This window comes from Trifolium pratense, linkage group LG2 (assembly GCF_020283565.1).
Source record: "Trifolium pratense cultivar HEN17-A07 linkage group LG2, ARS_RC_1.1, whole genome shotgun sequence".
Lineage (NCBI taxonomy): Eukaryota > Viridiplantae > Streptophyta > Magnoliopsida > Fabales > Fabaceae > Trifolium > Trifolium pratense.
Window position 1 is genome coordinate 11,984,859 of NC_060060.1, and position 22,734 is coordinate 12,007,592.

General features: G+C 32.2%; 3 protein-coding genes across 3 annotated transcripts; all 3 read right to left on the reverse strand.

The window, feature by feature from the left end:
* Positions 1 to 2,243: 2,243 nt before the first annotated feature.
* LOC123904186 (pathogenesis-related thaumatin-like protein 3.5) lies at positions 2,244 to 4,509 on the reverse strand. Its single transcript, XM_045953875.1, has 3 exons — positions 4,228 to 4,509; positions 3,488 to 4,121; positions 2,244 to 2,517 (listed from the first exon to the last, which is right to left on the reverse strand). The coding sequence occupies exons 1-3, from the start codon at positions 4,292 to 4,294 to the stop codon at positions 2,244 to 2,246; spliced, it is 975 nt and encodes a 324-aa protein (XP_045809831.1). The 5' UTR covers positions 4,295 to 4,509.
* An 8,995-nt stretch (positions 4,510 to 13,504) lies between these two features.
* On the reverse strand, positions 13,505 to 15,655 carry LOC123910345 (vacuolar protein 8-like). The gene is made up of 2 exons (XM_045961440.1): positions 14,877 to 15,655; positions 13,505 to 13,887 (listed from the first exon to the last, which is right to left on the reverse strand). The coding sequence occupies exons 1-2, from the start codon at positions 15,487 to 15,489 to the stop codon at positions 13,706 to 13,708; spliced, it is 795 nt and encodes a 264-aa protein (XP_045817396.1). The 5' UTR covers positions 15,490 to 15,655; the 3' UTR covers positions 13,505 to 13,705.
* A 132-nt stretch (positions 15,656 to 15,787) lies between these two features.
* On the reverse strand, positions 15,788 to 19,073 carry LOC123910344 (transmembrane protein 53). Its single transcript, XM_045961439.1, has 4 exons — positions 17,915 to 19,073; positions 17,710 to 17,812; positions 16,657 to 16,850; positions 15,788 to 16,526 (listed from the first exon to the last, which is right to left on the reverse strand). Exons 1-4 carry the CDS (start codon positions 18,559 to 18,561, stop codon positions 16,238 to 16,240), a joined length of 1,233 nt encoding a protein of 410 aa, XP_045817395.1. The 5' UTR covers positions 18,562 to 19,073; the 3' UTR covers positions 15,788 to 16,237.
* Positions 19,074 to 22,734: the final 3,661 nt, after the last annotated feature.

A 22,734-nucleotide genomic window follows, 5' to 3' on the forward strand; every position in this document is an offset into this window, starting at 1 on the left:
ATGATGAAGATGATGATTGTTTTTTGAGAAGGAAGAATATCGGGATTTTTCTTTAAAGAAATTAGATTTTTTAATTTTACAATTTTTTAATTATTTAAATAATTTGTATAAAAAAGCGAAGTTGTGATATTCAAAAAATAAAGACATGTCATTAAAAATAGTACATAGTGCCACGTCATATTTTGTTAACTCCATTTAGCGACGAGGATTAAAATTAGTGACAGGAGTATTTGATGAAATTTTTTAGAGAAATTAAAAATGAAATTTGAGTTTATTATACTCCCTTCATAAGTGAGAATAAATTACAATAATAGAAATATTCAAATAGGGATATCAGAAGTACTGATGACTTAAAGTGGAAAATTCAAAAAGCAATACAACAACAACAAACACCTAAAAACCATAAAATTTACTAACTTCAATAACAGAAAGCCACAATATTAACTAATAAGTAGTCTCGATGTTCGGATTTTCACTGCACCCAGCTGTCGAGAATAATCCTTTAATGAGTAATCAGTCAATTTAGTCCCTAAACTATCACTCTCTCACCAACTTAGTCCTTAAACTATTAAAACAAACTAAAAGGTCCCTAAACTATATTCACATCCTTCAATTTAGTCCCTAAACTATTTTTCATCCATCAATTTAGTCCTCCGTTATATTTTCCGTTAACTGTTCTTTAAAACCCTAAAATTCAAAAGCTACTTTTACGCTTATATCTCTCTTCTTGATCAACTCTCTCAAATCATCTCAATCTGAAAACCCTAGCGCCACCTATACGCTCCAATTCCGGTTGTCGTCGTTGTTTTAAGGTACGTTTTTCACTGTTTTTCGTTCTAACTTTTATAAATTTGTAAGGGTTTATTTTCACTTGTTAATTTTCAGGAATAAAATTTGTGTTTTTTAGTGCAATGAACCATGTTGTTTTAGCTTGAACCAAATTTGTTTTAGTGTGAACCATGTTGTTGTTGCTTCCTTTTTGGCTTATTCATGTTGCTGCTATTTTGAAGCTTTTGTATCTCTTATATTATTACCATCTATATTATTGTTTATTTTGCTTTGTGGTCCTAATTTGTTTAAGTATTAAAGTGGGTTATTGAGAAGTTGGAATTGAGATTGAGACAACAGCCGTCTCTTAGCCATAGTGAGGCTTATTACTTGATGAAAGAGGATTATAATATACATTTGGAGGATAGTATGATTTATAGATCACTTAAACAAGCAAAACAAAATGTCGAGGGATCTGAAATTGATCAGTATGCTAAGCTATGGGACTATTGCCATGAGTTATTATCCTAGAATCCAGGTTCGACGGTGAAAATGAGCACTATACCACAACAAGAAGGGCCGCCAGTTTTTAAACCAGTAGTTGCTGTCAAAAATATCGTAGTTAGTCCGAAACTTGTAGATCCAATGAAAGCATACAACAACACAAGGGAGAAAACATCGATGAGATTCATGCCAACTCCAGGATTAAGCCAAGGATCACGCAATGAAGGACCTTCTACTTAGTGCTTTTGTTTGATTGTTGCTTATAATATTTGGTTTTTTGTAATGATGCATGCTAGTTTTCTAGTAATGAAATTATGGTTTATGATTAATATTGTTGTTTAGTTAACTATGGATTGTGATTTAGTTAGTTGTTTTGATGGATAATGGATTTGTTGACTTATGTAATGAATTTGATGGATTATGGTTTAGTTGATTTATGTAATGAAGATTATGGTTTATGGTTTAAATTATGGTTAAGTTTATTTTTTGGTTTTTGTTGATTTAGCCGTAATGTTTCATTTGGTTTAGTAGTAATGAATTTGTGTTGTTACTAGGTTGTGAACGAATTTGTGTTGTTACTATTTGTTTTAGCAGTAATGAATTATGTTAAAAATGAATTTGATTTAACAGTATGGTTTAGAGACTATTTGTTTTAGCAGTAATTTGATTTAGCAGTAATGATTTAGCAGTGTTGTTACTATTTTGTTGTTTTTTAAGATAGTTTAGGGACTAAATTGAAGTATTTTTTTTTATAGTTTAGGGACTACTAAGAGTCACTTAACGGAAAAGTTAACCGAGGGACTAAATTGAAGGATGTGAATATAGTTTAGGGACCTTTTAGTTGGTTTTAATAGTTTAGGGACTAAATTGAAGGATGTGAATATAGTTTAGGGACCTTTTAGTTGGTTTTAATAGTTTAGGGACTAAGTTGGTGAGAGAGTGATAGTTTAGGGACTAAATTGACTGATTACTCATCCTTTAATCTTTGTGAATAGATGACTAGGAAATTTGGATTTGATTTCTGCGCTCAAGCCGAAGATGCAATTGCAACCATGTTTGGTACAGGCACAGGAAATTGTGATGGTTATCACAATGGCAACCACACCAACACTACCACCAACAATGCCCAGTAGTTTTATATTTTGTTTACAAAAGTTGACAATTTTGTCTATGGTTGACCCTTTCTTTTGATCCTCTGAGTTGTCCACCATAGTAGGGTTTTTCTCTTTGCTCGGCTTGATCCTACTGCACACAATTTCAAATTTTCAATCCCATAAACTCATATTCAAGAGGATGATTTAATTAAAATAACACAGCTCATATTTGTTATTCTCTCGTTCTCTTCCCCATTATTATAATATATACTCCCTCCGGTCCTTTTTATAAGAAACATTTTGAAAAAATTACACATACAAAGGAAATACATTTAACATAGTTATTTTCATTTAATACTCTTATAAATTTAAATTTATTCCATGTATACCCTTATTTAATTACTTTTAATTCAACTAACTTACTTATTTTTAAATTCTCACTCATAATAAATAAGGGCATAAGTGAAATTGAACATTTAAACTATTTGAAAATTGGTCAAAGTTTCTTATAAAAGGACCAATTTTTTTTTCCAAAGTGTTCCTTATAAAAAGGACCGGAAAGAGTATTTGTTATTCTCTTGTCCTTTTCCGTTCTAGAGTGAAATCAATGAGAAACCCTAATTTGATGAAAAATGTGGTCCAAGATTGACCAATATTTTTATTGGTCCATATTATAATAGAATCTCTCCTATTATATTGAATCTCTTATGCATATATACTACTATTCAAATTATCTCTCATCACTCAATTAATCTTAATGGGTTCATGTTAACTTTTTAAAATCAACTAAGATTTGGCTAAAAATAGATACAATATTAGGATATAAACAGGGTTAAACAAAACAAAACAAAACATCAGATGGGCATGGAAGCTACAAATTCATGCTGGAAATAGAATCAATTTAAATAGAAAAATTGCTTTGACTTTATGCAACCAAACAATTATAGAATCACCAAATCACATTTTTTACTCTAAACATTCCATTTGAAAGTCTATCTATTTTGGGATCATAAATCAATATTTTTTTACAAATATTAACTTTTGAGATGGTTATATATAATTTCTTTCAATAAAAGTTTACTTGTAATAGAAATATATTGAGATATATGACCGAGACCTACCTTGTGGAGGTAGGGCAAAAAGTGATGAAGTAATCAGTAGTTGCACAAACACTCTGAAAGGTTTTAGTGGCATCGACTTTGGCGTGAGGACATGCCTTTGCGAAGAACTCCGAGGAGCAGTGCTTAGAAAATGGGTTGCACGCACTTCTACACCCTATGCAATCTCCTCCACTCATCACTTTAAGCTGCGATGGACACACTGTGCCCAATGGTACCATACAGCCCGTCGTCGTGCAATTGCCAGAGCCGTTTCCGACTTGAGGCTCAACCATCATTGGGAGATTGTAACCATTAACCAAGCTGATGCGGAAGAAATCAAATCCACTGGATTTGGCGTTTAGGTTGAACTCTGCGAGTGTGGCTGGTGAGGAAGACTTTCCACCGTTACATTCCATTGTTGAGGAAACACAGTTGCCGGTGAGGCAAGAGAAATTTCCATTGGAGTGGTGGGAGCAATGGGTTCTCCCCCATAAACGTCCCGACCAGGAACGGGGCATGGTGAGGACATTGGATTCGCCAGGGTGAAGGGAAAAGCCAGTGGTAGAAGGCAATGAGGTTCGGAACCCGTGGAAAATAGCGGGAAAAACAGAGAGGCTGCACTTGTTGACGATAGTGAATTTTGCAGAGTATGAACCTGCAAATCAAAAAACACATAACATTCTATATATTAAATTGTTATCATTAAGAAAAGTTTCTTTTTTTATGATGATCAATAATAAGCAAAGGTAAGACTTGCTCACCTGTTGCTAGGCTGTGGAAGAGAAACATGATGAACAAATTTGTAGTAAATTTAGTTGAAGAAGACATAGTTGGAACGTAAAAGTTGATGGGAGAGAAATGAGAAAGAGAGAGAGGAGGAGGAGGAGGAGGAGGGAGAGCTCGAAGGCATATATATATAGGGGCCTAAACCCCAACAAGGGAGATGGCATTTGTGTGTGAAAGGGGATGAGATACTATTTTAGTTCAATATATGTATTTTTAGTTCAATTTACTTAACGAAGTTAGTGGAGTCCGGACTTAGCACTTTAAGTTTCTTAGTATGCCTGTGAATCCTCATCCCTCATGCGGCAAGGTGCCAATGTTGCGTAAGTTTACGCAATTGTTATTTAAATAATATAAAGAAATTATAAACTAAAAAAAAGAATGTAGTTCCCTGCAGGACCCTGCAATAATCCTTTTCCCTGCTGTACAACATTCACTATCAGTCAAATAAATTATTTATTAGTTTAAACATAATTAAATCATTCATATGCCAGTTGGTGTGTACGGTTTGATTTTGGAAGAAAATCAAACTAAATTTGATCAAATTATTTTCAAAATTTATAGTAATTGAACCGAACTGAATTATTTGTCTTTCGAACCGAACCAAATTGAACTGTTAAAGTGATTTGATTTTATGCTTTTAAACTAAATCATAACTAATTTTTCACTAAAATTATTAATTATGGTTCAGTTTTTTTTGTTTGGTTCGGTTTATTTTTTTTCTTTTTTTGCCCAACCCTCCTAGAGTTAGCAACCTAAAAATCAAAAAACATGACATCCTATTAAATTGTAATAATTAACAAGAGATAGGAAAAAACTAATTCTGTCCTTTTCTTCCTTGCTGAAAAGTGGAAAAAAAATAATAAAAAAAATAATAATAATAATAAAAAAATGGAGAGAATATCGGTGACCAGAATATGATGTAGTGCAAAAATACACATTTTTACATTCTTTTGCGTCTCAGACGTTGATTATTAAATCGATCATGAGATTAACTCATTAATAAAATTATTAGAAATAATATGATCCACACGATTCTAATCGGACGACCTTTATCTATTACAGCGTCATGGTGTTAGAGCAGGGAATCAGTATTCTGTCATGCATGTTGTCATTCTTACTTTGCACGGCTTCCGTTTGATAAAGTAATCTGTAATCAGTATTCATCAAATGTTTAGCAAAGTAATGTGTCATCAGTATTCAGGTCACTATCATCTTTCAAATTCGTCGAACCTTCCAACTTAAATTCATCCTTGAATTTTCAGGCCACTATCTGTAATCTTGAATTTTATTCTTCTAAATGTTTAATTATTTGTTTTCTTTTGTGTTTTAGACCAAGGTTTTAAATTGTGGTTGCGGTCGTGGATGCGGTTGCGGTTGCGGGTGTTGCGATTGCGGCTAACGCGGACACTGCGATGCAACTGCGGCCGTTGCGGCGTGAAATAATTTTTTATCCGCACAAACACAGAAAAAATACTATAATTATTGTAATTCCTTAGATATCTTTTACTTATAATTCTATATAAATTTTAATTCATTTTTAAGACATGGTATCATGTTTATGAATAATATAACTTTGACTCCAATGGAAGAAACATTAACATATATAACATTTATAATTGTTATAGAATTTATGTTCTTAGCCAAGATTCACAAATCTTCATCTTTCCCATGTTTTAAGTTCTTAGAATTTATGTAGCAGTACCTTCTTGTTGATCTAGATCCCAACTTTCTACCCCATTTCCATCTTCACATAGCGAAGCACAATATGAGTGAATGGAAGGGAAGAGTTACATAATACATACATTAGCATAGAGCAGCAGAGCACAGTGATGCAAAGAGGAAAGATCAAAGGAAGCTGAAATTGATGAATATTGATATTCGGTAAAACAACTAATTGAACTCACACAACAACACATCTAGTCATCTCCTCGACAACTCATTGAGACATAAGAAGACAGAAACTCTAAAATGAAATGACATAAAGGAAAAAATAAAGGTGACATTCTCTGAATTTTTACGAAAAGGAATATTGGATAGAACCGTTGCGGTCGTTGCGGTCAAAACTCCGTTGTGTTGCGGTGAAATGCTGTTGCGTTGCGGTTGCGTTGCGGTATCACGTGTGATTTGAGTTCACACCGCAATTGCGGTCCGATGCGGTTGCAGTGCCTACCGCATCCGCAATATTGCGGCCGCATCACCTGATGCGGTCCGCAATTTAAAACATTGTTTTAGACAGAGGAGGGTCGCATGCATGTGCGAGGTGTGCGACGGCATAGGGCCTCAAAATTTTGAGTGCCTCAACTCAAAATTTTGAGGTCCTATAATATTATTTATATATTATTTATACCTATAAAATATCAGATGTATATTAATAGATTAGTTTTTAGGCCCTAAAATAATAGTTATATATTGTTAATGTTCATAAATATCATGAGTATCAATATATTAGTTATCTATACTCGTAAATATAGTTCTAGTCCATTTTAATCTTTGCATAAAATTTAATCTTAGATTATGATGTTCCTTTTTGACGTTATATTCAAAGATAATTATTTTGTATTTCTTGTTCCATTTAATTTAATGTAAGGTTTAATATTGATAATTTATATGTTTACAAGAATGTTTTTTTTATATTATATGCAATTTAAATCGATAATTTTTTTAATTTTTTTTATTAAGGGGCTACTTTTATATTTTGCACAGAGCCTCCTAAAACTCGGAGACGCCCCTGATTTTAGAAATATTTTGTTGGTAAAATTCCTAATTAATTTATCAAGAATTAAGTATATTTTTGTCTCTTTAAGAATATCAAATATTATTTAATTTTTCTAAAATTTTCTTTCAAACGTAGTTCATCTTAATTTTCTATTTTTAATTTTACCTTTTGATTTTTTTTTATAAAAGTTCATACATGTCGAATGTTCTAATTAACTTTTTTTTTATGACGTGTGATTGGAAAGAACTTAAGACATCATTTGTTTAGTAGTTTATCTATTTAATTTTTAACAATTTACTATTAACTTTAAATTAAATATTAAATTTTTAAATTAAAGATTAAATAGTAAAATTATTAAACTAATGATATTTTAATTTTTTTTGTAGAAGATATTTTAAAGTTTTAGTAACAACATATTTTTATCAAAAGCTATTAGACACATGTTACGCGAACATTTGTAAGAAAATAAAGACTAAAATTGAAAACAGAAAATTTATAGAATCAAAGTTTTAAAGTTGTTAAAATGATTAAAAATGAAAATTGATATATTTATAGAAATTAAAAAATTATTTGATTCTTTATTAAAAAGTCAACCTTCTATTTTCGCTAACACTTAGCTCAACTGACAATTACGAAATTAATCACCTTAATTTGAGTATAACAAGAAACTTCATAGTTGTGTGGGTAAATAGTACTCTCTCCGTTTCAATTTAATTGACACAGTTGACTGTTTCACACATATCGATGCATAACTTTTACGATTAATATTTTTAATTGGATACTAGTAAAAATTATAAAATATTTGATATTTTGAAAATATTCATGGAGACGAATCAAATAAGACCTTATATGCTGATATTTATTTCTGTTTATTAGCAGAAAAATAAGATCAAAACAACATGTGCGAATACTGCACAACAGTCAATTGTGTCAATCAAATTGGGACGGAGGGATCATTTGTTATTTTGTCTATTTAAAAAATAGAAAACAAATAAATAAAGTATCATCATAGACCAATAACAAAATAAAATAAATTAAAGAAATAAATCATAGTGATGGTACTTAAGCTCGTCGAACATTATAAAATAAAAATAAAAAGAATAAGCTCGTCGAACATTCAATTGTTTGATTATTAAAAAATAAAATCAGACCCCCATTATTTAATTTTGCTTGCGACAGTCAACTCCTATTTTGCAACTTGAATTTCTTTATTATCAAGTTATTTGTTGGACGTAGACCACGTAGGCATGGCAATGTTATGATAAGAAATAATAATGGTTTTATTTCTTTATTATGGTTTTATAATTCATGCATGTTTGAAGTTTTGATTGATAATCTTGTTTTTCGGTCACCTTGTTGGTTGATTATTATATTTTGATTTTCTTGAATGATTTTTAATTTTATTTACAAATTTTTATGACATTTTTGCAAATTTATCAATTTATTTTTTAAAATTTTATTGACGGCCAATCCGCCACCACTAGTTAGCTCGCTCTGTATCACCCTTTTTAGACGGGTTAATGATAGGGTGAGGCGGGTTGACCCTTTTTGTCATCCCTAAGAAACATATGGGTTGAGACAAAAATTACAACAAATATGAAAATAGAAAATTAAAATGTTCAATTTTAAAATAGAGGGACTATTTTCATGAATTTGATAATGGGCCGGTTTGTTTGAGATTTAAAAAAATTGATTTTTTTTTTTAAAAAATCATTTCAATAAAATCATTTTTTTTGCAGAGATTTTGAAAAAAATCTAAAGTTATTTGTCGTTTGTTTACAATCATTAAAATTTATGATTTTAAGATGGTGAGCTATGTTGCATGGGTACTCCGTTTTAGACAGAGTACCGGTACCGGATACGTACCGGGTACCGGTACGCGTATGGTACTCTCATGGTACGTACCCTCAAAGTACCGAGTTTTTTTTTTTGTTTTTTCATGCTGGTACACGCGTGGTACTCTCAGGGTACACACGTGGTACATATTTCATCAAAAAAAATTCTCATTGCAACACTTTCCAATCTCATTCTTTTTTTTATTTGTTTATTTTTTTTTAATAAAGATTCACTTTAGTTTAAAATTAGAATCGATTCAGTCTCCTTCCCTTTTTATTTATTTTTAAAAGTAGAGCCGCATAGTCTTACTACTACTCCTAATTTCCTAAACGTGTAAACCACAAGATAACTACTTTTAAAGTTTGCTATATTTTCTATGTTTAATTATTTGTTTTAAGAATATAATTTTATTATTTTAAGTATATAATTACATTAAAAATAACTATACGAGCGTACCCGTACCTTAATTCTTTTAAAATGCCGTATCACGTTCCGGTACCAGTACCGGATACCGGTACCGTACCCGCACCTATGCAACATAGATGGTGAGGGATGATGAATGATAAAAAAATGGATTTTGATAAAAGCTATTGAAAATAGATTCTCATTTTGATGAAAAAAAATAATTTTTTTACTAAAATGATTTTTGAAAAAATCTGAAACAAACAAAAGTAAGATAAAAAAATCAAATTTTTTTTGGGAAAAATAGATTTTTTTGGTGAAAAATCTGAAACAAATAGGCCCAAAATAGGAGGACAAAAAATACAATTAAGTCTAAAGAAAGAAAAAACTCTCAATTATTTGTCCAACCTTGTGCACCAGGATGTTTTCTCTTTAGGCCCCCATGGTTTTTTCCCCTCTTGGATTTTACTTTTTTGCCCTTCAATAAAAACTTAGGTTGCTGCGAACCAATTTTTTTTGCTTTGAAAAAAAATTCGGTTTCCGTTAATCGAATTTTCCCTGAATTTGAACTAGAAAAAACTTCAGTTTCTGCAAACCGAAGTTATTAGCAAGGGCAAAATTAGAATATTTGAAGGTATAAAAGATACATGGGAGGCCTAGAGAGAAAACATGGTGCACCAAGTCACATGGGCAAATTGTCTTGCTGATCAATTTGGACTGGTATTTGAGCCCAATCCTTTACGGGAATGAATAAAGCCCATTATGATGGATACACGTTACGTATGTTAATATAGGGAATTACTTTTAGCACCCTTTCAATTTTTTCAAGCGCCCTGTTAAATTATCAAAATACTACTATCCATTAGTTAATTAACGCACAAAATTCTTCACCTAATTAGTGGATGGGAAAGAATCCATGCCCCCTAGGAAAACTTTAAACAAGTCATCTGCTATTTAAGTGGCAGAAAACTCTTTTATAGACTTAAAAATCAGAATTACATTGCAACGTTATATTCAACATAAATAATTTTATTGATTTCATTGCATTCAAAAATGTTTACTACAACATAAAACAAACTAACAAATTACATTAGACATAAAAGTACTTCAAAAAACAAAAACTTAAATTTCGAATCCGCCATCTACTTCTCATTTTAGGAGTTCATCAAGATGTTGGAGGCCAGGTTGTTGCCACTTTTGGGGGACATTCAATAAATCCCCCTATAGCAAATCTCACGTAGATGAATCTTCCATAACCACCTCTACCTTTTCTTTTTGGGATAAAAGTAAATCAGGGCGGGTCTCTTTTGGGGTAAAGTTTCATTTGATTGACATTTGTTTCAGCTAGTCAAATGGTTTTCAATTTGACCACAAAAAGTCCTTCGTCGATTAACATACTATTTTCAACCATGATGATTAAACAACATCAGTAAAAATAATATGAGTAGCCGACGACGGGCTATACGACCATTTATACATGAAATGATAAAAGTTATACTAAACTTAATATAACTAAAACTACAGAAGAAAACGACCGAAGAAATGAGAGAGGGAGAAGTGAAGAGAAGATAAGGGGAGTATATATAGAATTCTTTAAGGGTCCCCCTTAGTTAGAGGTATGACATGGCCGCATAAGTGTTCAATCAAAAATTGCCAATGTGTTAAGAAGACCAACATGACATTGAACCGCAAGACCTTAAAATTATAGTTCAACTGTTTTAAATTGTTATTAAACCGTAGACAATACTGGTTCAATTAATTGAACTGTCTAATTCCGTTGGATTTTTAAAATAACAGTATAAACCAATTTTCAATATTTTGTTCCATTCATTGGTCTCTCACCTAATCAAATCCCGCAATCAACATATCTGGCCCAGGAGAGTAAGAAATACAACTATATATACATTTCATATAATACTTTGACTCATACAGTTGTTATACAATTGGACCTAGAATAATCTGAATGATAAACAAAAATATGAATATAGGTATCAAATAAATATGAAAATAAAATAGAATAGAAATTAATGAACTTATCTTAATATTGAGGTAATTGATGCCAGCCACCGTGGAGGAAAGGAAACAACAAGAAACTGCAAAATCATAAACCTGAGGCATGTGATCACTGCCCTTGAGGATTTATCCAATTCATAAGCACAAATTCCCTTGTATTCAATAGTTCCTTATCAGAGATAACAGAATGATAACAGAATAACTCCAATTTCACTGAACACTTGAAATGCAACCCAGGACACAAGAACGGGAAAGGAAAGAAACAAGACCAGGGAACATAAATTATGGTTTAATTAATTAGTCATGCCAAAACATGACTCAACTAAAACATTTCCTTTTTGTTCCACGAGTTGAAAGTATTTATAGAAAAATATATCTTCAACTAAACCAAAACATGATCAAAAGGCAAATGAGAACAACTTCAAAGCATGTGAATGAGGAAGGAGTATATATATAACGTGTATATCTCAAGAATAAATATAACACGTTTTTCTTTTCTATACGTACCTAATATCATTTGTTCCTAATAAAGAGGAAAATCAGTAAGGCTTAGTCAAAGGTAAACGATATAACCTATACAAATAAGCCTTTGGCTCATAAATCAGAATAGAAAATCAATAATTAGGCTAAGCATGGAATGACTTGGTCAAAATATCAAGAAATTAGAAACAACTTGAGATAACTTTTGAAATAAAATAACTCTAACAATACAACAACAGGATTGTTGTTAACAATAATACAGATAGGTATACAACCCCCCATCTATACCTAATTATTTTAATTATTTTAAGATTTTTTTCTCGCGCCCCCTTGAAGTCTTCCTTCGCTTTTGGAAATTTTCAAAATACCCCCTCACTACTAAGTTGCGAACTCAGGTGCGCAAAAATTGGTGGAAAAATAGTTTGCATCCTTTAATGTGAAATCAGTTCGCATTCTAGAATGTGATGCTTATAACATAGGGAGCGAAGGAAGAGAGAGAGATACAAAAATATTAGATTTTATAAGGTTCGCATTCTAGAATGTGAACGGTTTTTTCTCCACTTTTTGCTATTTACACACTTGCATCCTATGTTGCGAGAGGGTAGGATTGGAAGGCCAGGGGACGCGTGTGAGACTCGGGGGCACAAAAATGAAATCTCAATTATATTTTTGAAACGGAAAACTTAGTAATTAGTTGTTAATATTAGTTTTTTCATCTCATCATAACTTAAACCCTGAACCTTTACTTTTTAACTCCTTTCACTCTTAGCTCAAACCAGTTGAGCTATCCACCCCCACCCCATCTATACCTAATTATTAATTATCCGTTCCAAACAAATCATAGTCAAGTCAAGGTTGTGTTTGTGTACAAACGCTTATTACAATATGCATTTATGTATAAGTTTACATAAAATATTATTGAATAACTTATAAATATAAGTTGAAAAAAACTTATAAAAAAAATCATAAGTTGTTTTTATAAGTTCTGTCGAATAGTCTCAAAACTATACTAATTAAGTTTAAATAAGTCGATCTAATAGCATTGCTAGTTGCAGATTTTTATTATGGTGGTCAAAAAAAGTTATAGTGACGTGATGGAATGATAATAATAAATCCTCCCTCCGGTCCTTTTGATAAGGAACACTTTGAAAAAATTACACAGACCAATGAAACACATTTAACATAGTTATTTACATTTAACATAGTTATAAATTTAAATTTATTCCATGTATACCCTTATTTAATTACTCTTTATTCAACTAACTTACTTATTTTTAAATTCTCTCTCATAATAAATAAAGGGCATAAGTGAAATTGAACATTTAAAATATTTGAAAATTGGTCAAAGTTTCTTATAAAAAGGACCAAATTTTTTGCTCTAAGTGTTCCTTATAAAAAGGACCGGGAGGGAGGAGAAGGTAAACTTGACGTGGGTATGTCTAACTCCACCAGTCGATTGTTTTGGACCACATCCATAGCCAACCTTAGGTCAACTAGACTTTTCATATATTCCCTTGCTTTCTATTCGTCCAACAAAACCTGAAGAATCATTCAAAAGTATTCTTTACATGATTCTCTATTTGGTCCAACGCATATGAGTTGGTAAATTATTGTAGACAGCAAAGTCTGCAACACATTGCTATATTTAATTTAAGGGTAAAACTTAAAAAATAATCCTCATAAGATGATAAATGAAATGGTCATTCCTGCTATGGAAATGAATCTGGACAATTGAAGAAGTAAAATTGATTGTATACGGATTTGGATCCTCGAGAGTGAGTATTATCGACCAGTGATTAACAAATCAAAGGTAGATATTACATGTATATCATAACAAGTCACGAGTTTGTTGAAATAACAACTAAATTTCTTGCTTTTCGGTTTACTCACTTTAGAGGAGCCAAACTGATTGTATACACGCTCAGAAGAATGATGGAACGGATAAGAATCATGAATGATCGGAAAACCTTTACATTTACAATGATGATGACAATGTACTATGCTTCCTACTGATGCAATTTATGATGGAATCCTCTTGAACCTCTAGACTGATAAAGCTCCAACCTACTCTTGGCTTCTTGCAACAATGTCTCAAGGGTTTCATCATGTTGCATGAAAGATTGTTTGGATGCCCATTCAAGCACTCCAAGCACTTCAGCCAGAGCAAGTTCTTCGCTATCCGGAACATGTAATCAATGTTTTAAGAACCGGACCGGAAGTCGAACCGTTGTGACCATCGGTTCAAGGTTCAACCAGTTGGACCGGTTCAACCGTTATTGAACCGTTTACATTGAACCGTTCATATAATTTTATTATAATAACAAAATAGAATGAAATTTTTTTTTCTCTATAACAAACTAACAAAACACAACTTAAGAAAGTAATAAATAAATAAATATTAAATAAAATAAAAAGTATAATACTTAGCTCAACAATAAGCCCAATTTATTAGTGAAAAAAGAACATACTTGACCCAAGCCCATTTACTAAACCCTAAATATAAATATCTAATCTAGTCTTAGTATATATACAATACAAACAATATGCAAATGTAATCAGCCGTCACTTCATCTTTCTCTTCTCACGTGAGATTTTTTTTTTCTTTCTTTTTCTTTCTTATTTTTTATTGGCACGTCATTTCTTACATCTCTTCTTCAAGCTCAATCTTGTTCTTTTTCTCTCTTTTCTTTATCTTCTTCAAGCAAATCTCTCTCTTTTCTTTTACTTTTTTAAACAAATCAATTACTTTTATTTGTATAAAAGCAAAGGAAAAGAAAATTGAATCTTTCTGGTATTTTTAGTTGTATTTCTTTTCTATGTCTGGATTGTTTTACAACTCTGTTAATTAATTATGTAAAAGACAAAGACAAATCTTAATCAATGTATAAAAGGAAAAAAAAAAATCTTGGCAAAAAAAGAGCGTGAAAAGATACTGAAAAATAGGGAAAAAATGTTTTTTTTTTTTTTTTAAAGCTAGATTCCGAACCGGCCGGTTTTTTAAAACCGCCCCCGGTTCGACGGTTTGAGCGGTTCAGGACGGTTCGTACCGGTTTCAAGCGGTTTTTTTCCGGTTCTGCAGACTACCGGTTCTCAGCACTAGTCCGGACCGCTGCTGTGTCCGGTTCCCGGTTGAACCGGTTGAACCGGCCGGTCCGGTCCGGTCTTAAAACATTGCATGTAATGCGATGTAAGAGAGCAGAACCAATGCTGGAATCTGAACCATTTGTTCTCCGAAATACACAAGCTGAATCAAGTGTTTTGCCCCACCTGCATTTATAATTGCTTTGGAGTGATCAACATGAAGGTAGTTTTCGCTGCCGGCAAATTTCTTGAGTGCGATCGACGCCTCCCTGGAAACCTCTGCCTCTCTTTCGTCAAGCAGTTTCACCAACGGACCAATCATCCTTGTCTCGGTAGCCTTGAATGTCCTTGCCAAATTTCCAATCACCCTGACACAAGGAATGAGGAGATCCGAATCCGCTTTCTCAATTATCTTAAGCACTTGATCAACAACTGCTTTGCAGGCAAGAGAATTAGGCTTAAATGCAGATTTTCTCAATTCAGCATCTTTCTCAGCCACCGCAGTTATCTCCATCAATGCCATAGCAGAATTATACTGCACAGCCTCCGGTCCTTTCTCAAGTAAAACAGCAAAACACAGCAAAGCCCTTGATTCCGTAATGCTACGACAAATCGCCACATTACCCTTAGCCAAATGCCATAGTGCTCTCGCTGCCATTTCCTTCATACTTGCCTTAGTCTCAGGGTCTTCACTTTCCCTTCCCTTCATATTAATCCCCGAATGCGAATAATTTCTCTGATGATTACTATGATTTCCATGCTTACCACCACCATTACCAATACCATTACCAAATCCATTGGAATTAGGCGGTGTATAGGAATCGTATGATAGTGTAACATTACTTTACACTGTCAGTGCATCTTCTATTTTCTATACAAAAACTTGAAATAACTAATGGTAATATGTTAGTGTACTGGTATGTGTTAACGTGCACTTGATCCATTTATAAGGGTACTTCCAAATATCTAGTGATGTATTTCTATTTCTATTAAAGTTTAAACAAAGCTTGAAATATGAAAGCAGTTCCAACTCCAATTTAATAAAATAATATTGACCAAAGAACATTACAAAGATGAATTTCATTTTGGGTTTGGGATATTTCCCACCCCAAGTTCAGGATCCTACATTTCTAGCAATCCCAACTACAAAAATAATGCTTGCTGCATTAAATGTTAAGACCTCTCTTCCAACTTGCAGAGCTGTATATAGAGGTGAAATAAAGTACATCTGAGTATCTGACCAATATTTGAATCAATTTGTTCCGAGTATAGGCACGTAGTTTCAGATTCATATAAACTGCTTCATTGATTTAACAAAACCAGAAACTTGGGCCTCATCAGTTTGCCATGATGTGTTTCTGTTAGTCACTTGATCTTGTTTATATTAATCATCAAAAGAATTGTGCTATTGTATAATTACCAGTAATTAGCACCGATCGCATCAATAATGTTACACTTCAAGACTGGAACTTAACCGATGCATGTTTGGTCTGTTTGTCTGTATCAAAACAATCATTCAAGAATTCGGAAACTTGCAAAAGATATACGTCCGGAAAATTCCTATAATGATCCACATGGGGAGATGAACCAAAGTTATATGATCTCACGTTTTTTCCCAACTTCCTCTGCTCCTCAATGAACGCTTCTATCGATTGAAACGGGATTACTTTGTCAGCTGTACTATACAGGTAGAGCTGGGGGCAAGGCTGGTGTTCCGCAAGGGGATTGAAAACCTTCCTTAACCTCCTGTATACGAGACAGAAAAAATGTGCTTACTATTTTACATTTTGAAGTGTATATTATAAATTCCAATTAACAAGGTTAAATGTTGATGCTATTCATGTTGCGATATAATGTTTGAAGGGAAGACACTTACTGTTTTGACTCCGGCAACTGCAAAAGAAATGAGAATATCTTGTCTAATAGTGACAACACCACAATTTCAATTATGGAAGGTTCATTTTGTTGAACCTTTGTCTCTGATTTAAGCTTGTTTCCTACGTCAACTAAAGCTTGGGCTGAAGAGCTGCGTTTTTGCAATATAGCCGTAGCAAAACCAGCAGCCCAGACCTGCAACAAAAACATACAATGAAACAGAAATCGACGATTCACAATCAAAGAAATTACCAAAGGCGAAGAAGAAAACAATTGGATATTCAGCATTCTCAACAAATTAAAGTAAGAAAACAAATTGTACCAAAAAAAGATAGTAAGAAATGAATGAGGAAATATCTCAACAATCTCAACAGTTTTAATCTAAAGGTCAATTTGTCAAAAAACCTAGTATCAAATTTTCAATCTAAACACAAACTACTTCTTATCACTAATAAACAACCCGAGAACTGGAAGAAAAATCAAACCAATTGTATGACTAGAACCAAACATCGATATTTTACTAAAATCGCATGCAAAATCAATTCTGATTTCCACAGTCAAACCAAACACACACTAATGTGTTCAATACAAATGGGTTGAGTGATAATCCACATTTTTTGCCACAGCAACAGAATATCCCTTCTAAATTCTAACAAATTTAAGAGTAGTTATCATACCAAAGGTTTTGTTAACCACATCACAATTGTACTACAAAGTCCCAAAGTAACATCCGCAATCACAAAATGCATGTTTGGTTCCACTTTCGGAGGCGTATAACTACATAGTTGATTCTAAATTAAAGCTATAATTTTGAGCTTATGCTTCTACAATTGACTTAACCTCAAAACTATTTTTCAACCAAATTTTACATGAATATGAATGTATCCAAACATAAATCATTTTACATTTAACTCACTTTTAGCCAGAACAAAACACACATCCAAGTTTCAAAACACTATCTTCATCAACAACATTCCACATTACTTAACAAAGGTTAACAAGAGCCAAAAACAACTTAATGAAAAAATGCTTAACAAATTCAAATTCTTAGTACCTGAGGATTAAAAGGTTCTGCTCCACCAGAATCAACAATGCATCCTTTAATCTTCTCCATAACATCATAACTATCCATAAATCTAGCAAGAATAGAACCATACCTAAAAAAACAAAACAAAAACCATTTCAAAAACAAAATCACACAAACCACATTTTAAAACACCAAAATCATCAAATCAAAATGATTAACAAAATCAACTTACACAAACCAACCAGTGTTACTAAAAGTATGAAAAACCAAACATCTTTCTCTTCCATCATTTTCCTCACAAGAAACCCATGAAACTAATTGGTCAGAAAATTCAGAAATTCTTTCTTCAAGCACAACTCCAAGGTCAAATCCAAGAATCTCTTTTACATCAACAACAAAAGTAACCGCATGAAAACCACGTGAATTGTACCATTCAGCATATCTTTTCAAGTGTCTAGTTTTTGCTCCAAGCCACCCCAATAAAACCACTGTAACAACACAGTTTTTGTTGTTGCCACTGAAAAAACCTTGATTTCCATTTTCCGAAGATGGGTTCCAAACAATATTGCTGGATTGTAATTTTGAGGTAAATGGGTTGTTGAGATTTTTATTGGGGTTTGAAAAGTTGAGATTTTGAGAAGTTGTGACTGAAGAGAAGAATCTATGAGTGTGAGGATCTGAATTTGGAGGAATTGGTGAATGAGAAGAAAAAGCTCGAGTTGGAGAGATTTTGAGGAGAGGGAAAAAGGGTGGTGTGGTTTTGGTTTTGGGGGTTAATTGGCGACGAAAAAGTGAAGGGTTGAAGATTTTGAGACGAGCTTCCATGAGAGAATGATAGGAAGAAGAAGATGGTGATACATATGAGAGTTTGAGTTTCATGGTGATAAAGTCAAAAAATTCAATAATTTATTTTCCAATGTTGCAGGGGCTGGCCAGTTATACTTGATTCACCAAATTGATAGAGGATATGATATCATACAAATTAAAGTCGCTAAAAATGAAAAAAATAAATCTACGAACAAATTTAGTATTTATGTTAATAGTATAAAATAATAGATTGTATAAGCTTACAAATTTAAATATGACTATATTAAAGTGTCTAAAATATCATTGCCTCTAGATCTGTAGTGTTGAGGACACTAAAAGTCAATATCGATTGAATCTGCACTAGATCGAACTAATCTTTCAACCTGAAACAAATAAATATCGCACAAAGACGAAGACGAGACAACAACATACACCGCACAAAGCCGGGACTACAAAATACACCGTACGAAGACCGGATATCAAAACAAAAAAATATGCGAAAATCACACTTATTTATTATAACGTGAAAGAAAAAACAATTTGGAGGGATGATTCTAGACCAAAATTGACCTTGAATCACTCATTTTTGATAAACACTAGGAAGAAGAGAAGTGGTGACTAGGGTTCATCAACACCCCTCAAAATAGCAGTCTATTACTCATCTTTAAAAGTCCCATTAACCCAAATTAACTGAATATAGTTTACCGACGAAACATACAAGTTTTTAAATCAATTTAATTAATAACCCTTGTGAAATAAATTCCAATTCTTAAGATGATACAAAATCAGAGAGAGTGAAGTACACCAGAGGGTCCTAAAATATTCAAAATACTGTAATGTCGTTATATATCCAATAAATATTAAAAATATTCACAACATCTTTTTGTTTTTTTAAACCGGGTATCGTCTACATGTAAGATTAATTTCTCGAGTCTTGTAGGATTCAAATAAAATAAAAAGTAAATCTTTTGTAAGAGTTATACTGTTGTTGTGTATGTCCAAACCAAAAATCAAATTCATGATATTGGTTTAATTAGAAGAGATCCGTGTTATCTATCTAAACTTTCTTAGTTCCAACTCTTTAGTGAAAAAATTTGGTTGGTTGGTAGCACATGTTTAATGTGGATATTAATGCATACTATATAGTACCAAAAACTAGATAGAATGTACCCAAAAAATTTACTCCCTCCGTATCACAATATATATCATTTTGTCACTTTTACACATATTAAGAAATGTAATTAACGTTGTATGGAAAAGAGATATTATGAGTTGATTTACAAAATTATCCTTCATTTATGGTATGGAAAAAATAAATTGAAGAATTAAAATAAGAGAGAGTAATAAATAGTTAAGGATATAATAGGAAAAATAACATTAAATGTTTCATCGGTAATATAAAGCGACATATATTGTGGTACAAATTTTTCCTCAAAGTGACATATATTGTGGTTCGAAGTGAGTACTTCTTTGTTTAAGTGTCAATTCATCTAGATGAAGGAGAAATGGTATCCTTTGCTGGAGACAGTGACTGACTCACATTTATTTAGCATAGCTATCTACAGGAGATTTAATTAAAATCAGAGTGGTGGGCAGTGTTTTAAAAATTGGACCGATCATCGAATCGGCGAGGGCACTGGGTCACTGGTTCATTGGTCGAACCACTGTGTCACTGGTCGAACCGCATGACAAACCGGATTAAACCGATGGAATGAACCAGTCTCTATGATAAAACTATATAGTTATTAAACCGGTTGAATTGGATAACTCGGTCTTTAAAAAATATAAAAAATTTGAAAATTTGAAAATTTCATAAAAAGAATGCCATAAATTATATAAAACAAACATATACCACTAATAATAATAAATAAATTTTTATATAAAGAATGTCATATACAAATAAATTATGTTTATAGGTTTTAAAAGAATAAATAATAATTGTATATCTTACCAAAAAAAATTGTATGTCAAATATACTTGATTTATTTTTATTTGGTTAAAAAGAAAAGTAGCCTTTTTATAATACTTTGGGCTATTAATTTACCTAGTTTTGTTGACCCAAAAGCCCAAATAAAAGCTATAACCCTAAAATTGAAATTTCATTACTCCTATTACACAACATACTTGCACAGCCGCTCTATCTTCTCTCTTCCTCCATCTATTTCGTTTTTTCTTTCTTTTTTCTCTCTTTTCTTTGATTCTTTTCTCCTCACTATTTAGCCATATCTTTGTTCTTTTTTTTTTCTTTCCTCTTCTCTCTCTCTCTCTCTCTCATCTTACTAATTTTTTTATTTTTTCTTTCAAACATGCCTAATATTGATTTTGTTACCCAAGGTTAGACCTTTTCGGTGATTGATCTATGAATTTCAGTTCATGGGATGATATTGTTACTTTCTTCTTGGAATATTCAAATGGGTTAATAATTTTGAGCAACCATTTGTTTCTTTTCTATTGTTATTAGTTTTGCCCTATCCAATGTTACTTCTTGTTGTGCTTTGGATATCAAGTGAAATTTGTTTCGTTTCAAAACAATTTCATCCGTTCTGCATGTGTTGTTTACCGTAACAAAAACAATAAAAAGCGTAAAAGGGAAAGAAAAAAGAAAGAAAGAAAAAAAAAAAGCATAAAAAAAAGCATAAAAAAATTAAAAAAAATCTGCCTGCAAATAAACCGATCGGTTCAAAAAACTGCCGGTTCGCCGGTTTTTTCGGTTCATTAGCATGTCCGGTCCAACAATCAGACCAGACCGGTTTACCTCCGGCTCCCGGTTCAACCGGCCGGTCCGGTTTTTAAAACACTGGTGGTGGGTACTTGGCATTGGCAAAGGGTAACAATATGTGGTCCAAAGTGGTCTATTTTTATAGTACTATGGTCTAGAGATGATGTTAAGTATTCGTATGTCTGCATTCAGGGAGTAAATTTGTGTAATTAAGGTGTGAAACTAGATTGTGAAGCTTCCTAAATTGATGAAGCTCATATAGACTTTCTCTTATCAATGTTTCATTTGTGAGCTGTATATGTTTCTTTAGAAAATGATTAGGTCTTGTGTGATCTGATCGAAATTGATTGGCCAAGCTTCAAAAGTGTCAGTCGAGATGGATGTAAGGGAGTGGTATCGCAAATACTCGGACATTCAAGTTAATAAGAGAGCAAATGGTGAGAGATAGAGTTTAAGGGTGACTTGTTGGCCGGGATAGATGAGTTAGAGAATGAAGTTATAAGGAGAAGTTTGATTCTCCCCTTCACCAAAATTAACAAAAACTAACAATACTAATTACTAACATTGGATGTTAGGGAGTATAGAGATGGAATATTACGGACTATGATCATCAATGTTACTGTCGAATTTAACAACAACGTTACATATTAGAGAAATCTAAAGACAAGTGGATTAGTTCTTTGGATTGGGCTTTAGCTCAGTCAATAATCTAAAATACCATTAATTATAATGGGTAGGCATAATAATGTACTCCCTTCGTCCCAAATTATAAGGGAAAATAAAAAAATCACACTTATTAAGAAAAAGTAAAATATGAGAATTTGAAGTATGATTTTGTGGGTTTTCCTTGGAATAAGTTGCATAGGAAGATGTAAAAACAATTTTTATTGGTTGTTGTTTATTGAGAAAATGAGAGAGAGAGAAGAAATTAAATGCAATTTGCATTTAATTTTATGAAAATAAAGAAAAAACATTCTTGAAAATAATTTTTTCTCTTATAATTTGGGACAAAAAAATGAGCTTTTTTCCCTTATAATTTGGGACGGAGGGAGTATAACTTTTGCTAATAATGTCTTCAAATGACTCTTTAAGCATCTTAAATATATAGTAAATTTTTATGAATTTTATATGAAAGTGTCTGAAGTCAATGCATTGTGAATTAAAATTCTTAATTTTTTGAATAAATAATTTTTTTAAATAAAATACTTAAAGAATACTGTTTCCCATAATGTATTTGTTGAAAATAGAGATTTTTATCCACAAGCACGATAATCATTGTGGGTAGTGCCTAGTGGGCAGTGGCTAAAAGAACATAGCTAAAATGCCTTTTTTTGTAAGTGTTATTATTCTCATTCACTTGATGTAGCTTGCAGTGTTATCATTTTCATTCAGTTGACGATATTTCGATTACTTAATTATAAAAACTTTTGTTCTTTGATTAGATCGTGGTAGAGAAGAGCAAAATCTCTTATAAAAAAAGAAAAGAAAAAAGAGAACAGCAATATACTAGTCCTAGGATGAAGAGA

Coding starts and splice junctions, on each gene's coding strand:
- LOC123910344 (XM_045961439.1), bottom strand. CDS start 18,561: ATGAAACTCAAACTCTCATATGTATCACCATCTTCTTCTTCCTATCAT. Junction 17,813..17,914: donor AGTAACACTGGTTGGTTTGT/GTAAGTTGATTT, acceptor TTGTTTTTTTAG/GTATGGTTCTATTCTTGCTA. Junction 16,851..17,709: donor CAGAACCTTTTAATCCTCAG/GTACTAAGAATT, acceptor TTTTTGTTGCAG/GTCTGGGCTGCTGGTTTTGC.
- LOC123904186 (XM_045953875.1), bottom strand. CDS start 4,294: ATGTCTTCTTCAACTAAATTTACTACAAATTTGTTCATCATGTTTCTC. Junction 4,122..4,227: donor CTTCCACAGCCTAGCAACAG/GTGAGCAAGTCT, acceptor TTTGATTTGCAG/GTTCATACTCTGCAAAATTC. Junction 2,518..3,487: donor TTTTGCCCTACCTCCACAAG/GTAGGTCTCGGT, acceptor AATTGTGTGCAG/TAGGATCAAGCCGAGCAAAG.
- LOC123910345 (XM_045961440.1), bottom strand. CDS start 15,489: ATGAAGGGAAGGGAAAGTGAAGACCCTGAGACTAAGGCAAGTATGAAG. Junction 13,888..14,876: donor GCTCTCTTACATCGCATTAC/ATGCAATGTTTT, acceptor AACATTGATTAC/ATGTTCCGGATAGCGAAGAA.